A 4,672-nucleotide genomic window follows, 5' to 3' on the forward strand; every position below is an offset into this window, starting at 1 on the left:
CAACTCGGGGGGTTTGGGGGGGCTGGGGTCCCTTTGGCTGCAAACTCGGGGGGTTTGGGGGGTTTGGGGTCCCCTTGGCCGCAAACTCGGGGGGTTTGGGGGGGTTTGGGTCCCCTTGGCCGCAAACTCGGGGGGTTTGGGGGGTTTGGGGTCCCCTTGGCCGCAAACTGGGGGGGTTTGGGGGGTTTGGGGTGCCCTGGCCGCAAATTCGGGGGGTTTGGGGGGTTTGGGGTCCCTTTGGCTGCAAACTCGGGGGGTTTGGGGGATTTGGGGTCCCCTTGGCCGCAAACTCGGGGGGTTTGGAGGGGTTTGGCCGCAAATTCGGGGGGTTTGGGGGGGCTGGGGTGCCTTTGGCTGCAAATTCGGGGGGTTTGGGGGGTTTGGGGTGCCTTTGGCTGCAAACTCGGGGGGTTTGGGGGGGGCTGGGGGTGCTCTGGCCGCAAACTCGGGGGGTTTGGGGGGGCTGGGGGTGCTCTGGCCGCAAACTCGGGGGGTTTGGGGGAGTTTGGTCGCAAATTCGGGGGGTTTGGGTCCCTTTGGCCGCAAATTCGGGGGATTTGGGTCCCTTTGGCCACGAATTTTGGGGGGAGTTTGGGGATGAGTTTGGGGGGGGTTTGGGGTCCCCTTGGCCGCAAACTCGGGGGGTTTGGGGGGGTTTGGCCGCAAACTCGGGGGGTTTGGGGGGGCTGGGGTCACTTTGGCTGCAAACTCGGGGGGTTTGGGGTCCCCTTGGCTGCAAACTCGGGGGGTTTGGGGGGGTTTGAGCTGGTTTGGTCGCAAATTCAGGGGTTTGGGGTCCCCTGGCCGCAAATTTGGGGCGTTTGGGGGAGTTTGGTCGCAAACTCGGGGGGTTTGGGTCCCTTTGGCCGCAAATTCGGGGGTTTGGGGGGGGAGTTTGGGTCCCTCCTGCCACGAATTTTGGGGGTTTGGGGGTTTGGGGAATTTGGGATCCCTTTGGCCGCAAATTCGGGGGGTTTGGGTCCCTTTGGCCACGAATTTTGGGGGGAGTTTGGGGATGAGTTTGGGGGGGCTTTGGGTCCATTTGGCCACAAATCCTGGGGGTTTGGGGGCAGATTTTGGGTCCATTTCCCCTCAGTTTTGGCTCCTTTTCCTCACAAGATTTGGGATTTCGGGTCCCTTTTCTCTTTTCTCAGGGGGGTGTCTGAGGGGGCTGTGAGGGAATTTGGGGAATTTTGGGTCCCTTTTGCCACAAATTTTTAAATTTTGGGGAATTTTGGGTCCCTTTTGCCACAAATTTTGGGATTTTGCGGAATTTTGGGTCCCTCTTGCCAAAAGTTTTGGGATTTGGGGGAATTTTGGGTCCCTTTTCCTTCAATTTTTGTGATTTTGGGTCTCTTTTGGCCCAAATTTTGGGATTTTAGGTCATTTTCAGTACCTTTCCCCTCAGTTTTGGGATTTTAGGTGGTTTTGGCTCCTTTTCCTTACAAATTTTGGGTCCCTTTTGCCACGGATTTTTAAATTTTGGGGAATTTTGGGTCCCTTTTGCCACAAATTTTGGGATTTTGGGGAAGTTTGGGTCCCTTTTTCCCTCAAAATTTGGGATTTTGGGTGGTTTTGGCTCCTTTTCTTACAAATTTCGGGTCCCTTTTACCACAATTTTTTTTTTATTTTGGGGAATTTTGGGTCCCTTTTGCCACAAATTTTGGGATTTTGGGGAACTTTGGGTCCATTTTTCCCTCAAAATTTGGGATTTCGGGTCCCTTTTCTCAGGGGTGTCTGAGGGGGCTGTGAGGGAATTTGGGGAATTTTGGGTCCCTTTTGCCACAAATTTTGGGATTTTGAGGGAATTTTGGATCCCTTTTCCCCTCAACATTTGGGATTTTGGGTGGTTTTGGCTCCTTTTCCTTACAAATTTCGGGTCCCTTTTACCACAAATTTTTTTGATTTTGGGGAATTTTGGGTCCCTTTTGCCACAATTTTTTTTGATTTTGGGGAAGTTTGGGTCCCTTTCCCCTCAGTTTTGGGATTTCGGGAGGTTTTGGCTCCATTTCCTTCGATTTTTGGGATTTTTGGGTCTATTTTCCCCCAAATTTTGGGGAATTTTGGGTCCCTTTTTCCCTCAAAATTTGGGATTTCGGGTGGTTTTGGCTCCTTTTCCTCACAAAATTTGGGATTTCGGGTCCCTTTTCTCTTTTCTCAGGGGGAGTCTGGGGGGGCTGTGAGGGAATTTGGGGAATTTTGGGTCCCTTTTGCCACAAATTTTGGGATTTTGAGGGAATTTTGGGTCCCTTTTCCCCTCAAAATCTGGGATTTTGGGTGGTTTTGGCTCCATTTCCTTACAAATTTCAGGTCCCTTTTACCACAAATTTTTTTTTGGGGGGGGGGGGGGGGAATTTTGGCTCCCTTTTCCTTCGATTTTGGATTTTTGGGTCTATTTCCCCCCCAAATTTTGGGATTTTGGGGAATTTCGGGTCCCTTTTTCCCTCAAAATTTGGGATTTCTGGGGTTTATAGGGTCTATAGGGTCTGTGTGATCCCATAGGGCCTGTGGGCATCTATAGGATTTCTGGGGGGTTTATAGGGTTTATAGGGTCAGTGGCATCTATAGGATTTCTGGGGGGTCTATAGGGTTTATAGGGTCTATAGCGTCAGTGTGATCCCATAGGGCCCGTGGGGAAATCTGTAGGATTTCTGGGTTCTATAGGGTCTATAGGGTCAGTGGCATCTATAGGATTTCTGGGGGGAGTCTATAGGGTCTATAGGGTCTATAGGGTCACTGTGATCCCATAGGGCCCGTGGGGAAATCTGTAGGATTTCTGGGTTCTATAGGGTCTATAGGGTCAGTGGCATCTATAGGATTTCTGGGGGGAGTCTATAGGGTCTGTAGGGTCTATAGCGTCACTGTGATCCCATAGGGCCCGTGGGGAAATCTGTAGGATTTCTGGGGTTTAGAGGGTTTATAGAGTCTATAGGGTCTATAGGGTTTATAGGGTCAGTGTGATCCCATAGGGCCTGTGGGGGGATCTGTAGGATTTCTGGGTTCTATAGGGTCTATAGGGTCTATAGGGCCTGTGGGGATCTGTAGGATTTCTGGGGTTTATAGGGTCTATAGGGTCTATAGGGTCAGTGGCATCTGTAGGATTTCTGGGGGGGTCTATAGGGTCAGTGTGATCCTATGGGGCCTGTGGGGATCTATAGGATTTCTGGGTTCTATAGGGTCTATAGGGTCTATAGGGTCTATAGGGCCAGTGTGATCCCATAGGGCCTGTGGGCATCTGTAGGATTTCTGAAGCTCTATAGGGTTTATAGGGCCTGTGGAAAACAAGGGCTGTGTGATCCCATAGGGCCTGTGGGGATCTGGGGCTCTCTAGGGTTTATAGGATTTCTGGGGCTCTATAGGGTTTATAGGATCTATAGGGTTTATAGGGCCTGTGGGGTTTATAGGATTTCTGGGGGTCTATAGGGTTTATAGGGTCTATAGGGTTTATAGGGCCTGTGGGGTTTATAGGATTTCTGGGGGTCTATAGGGTTTATAGGGTCTATAGGGTTTATAGGGTTTATAGGATCAGTGGCATCTATAGGATTTCTAGGGGGGTTATAGGGTCTATAGGGTCTATAGGGTCAGTGTGATCCCATAGGGCCTGTGGGGATTTGTAGGATTTCTGGGTTCTATAGGGTCTATAGGGTCAGTGTGATCCCATAGGGCCTGTAGGATTTCTGAGGCTCTCTAGGGTTTATAGGATTTCTGGGGCGCTATAGGGTTTATAGGGCCTGTGGGCATCTATAGGATTTCTGAGGTCTGTAGGGTCTATAGGGTCTATAGGGTCAGTGTGATCCTATGGGGCCTGTGGGGGGATCTGTAGGATTTCTGGGGCTCTATAGGGTTTATAGGATCTATAGGGTTTATAGGGCCTGTGGGCATCTATAGGATTTCTGGGGTTTGTAGGGTTTATAGGTTTTATAGGGTCTATAGGGTCTGTGTGATCCCATAGGGCCTGTGGGGATCTATAGGATTTCTGGGGGGGTCTATAGGGTCTGTGTGATCCTATAGGGCCTGTGGCATCTGTAGGATTTCTGGGTTCTATAGGGTCTATAGGGTCAGTGTGATCCTATGGGGCCTGTGGCATCTATAGGATTTCTGGGCGGGTTTATAGGGTCAGTGTGATCCCATAGGGCCTGTGTGGATCTGTAGGATTTCTGGGGGGGGTTCTATAGGGTTTATAGGGTTTATAGGGTCACTGTGATCCCATAGGCCACTGTGGGGATCTGTAGGATTTCTGGGGGGGTCTCTGGGGATCCGTGGGGTCTCTGGGGATCCGTGGGGATTTTATGGGGCCATCTCTGGGATTTCCTGACCCGTTTTCCCCATAGGGCATCCACTGGTTCCCGTGGAAAGGTTTCAACGTCTCCATCCCCTTCACCGAGATGAAGCTGCGGCCCCAGCGCGGATGAGGGGGCTCGGGGGGACCCCAAAATCTGCGGGACCCCAAAATCTGGGGGATCCCAGAGTTTGGGGGTGGGTCCCAGATTTGGGGGATCCCAGATTTGGGGGATCCCAGAGTTTGGGGTTCCCTGAGTTCTGGGGGATCCCAGATTTGGGGGATCTCAGATTTGGGGGTTCCCTGAGTTTGGGGGATCCCAGATTTGGGGGATCCCAGAGTTTGGGGGTTCCAGAGTTTGGGGGATCCCAGATTTGGGGATCCCAGAATTTG

At 51.5% G+C, this 4,672-nt stretch overlaps 1 protein-coding gene across 1 annotated transcript in view; it reads left to right on the forward strand.

Moving 5' to 3' along the window:
• Window positions 1-4,469, forward strand: part of LOC118701215 (tenascin-X-like) — a 64,984-nt gene extending 60,515 nt beyond the window's left edge. Inside the window, 1 exon segment of the mRNA XM_054518400.1 lies at window positions 4,332-4,469. Coding sequence (XP_054374375.1) covers window positions 4,332-4,412 — 81 coding nt within the window. The 3' untranslated portion in view covers window positions 4,413-4,469.
• Window positions 4,470-4,672: the final 203 nt, after the last annotated feature.

This window comes from Molothrus ater, unplaced genomic scaffold (assembly GCF_012460135.2).
Source record: "Molothrus ater isolate BHLD 08-10-18 breed brown headed cowbird unplaced genomic scaffold, BPBGC_Mater_1.1 matUn_MA149, whole genome shotgun sequence".
NCBI lineage: Eukaryota > Metazoa > Chordata > Aves > Passeriformes > Icteridae > Molothrus > Molothrus ater.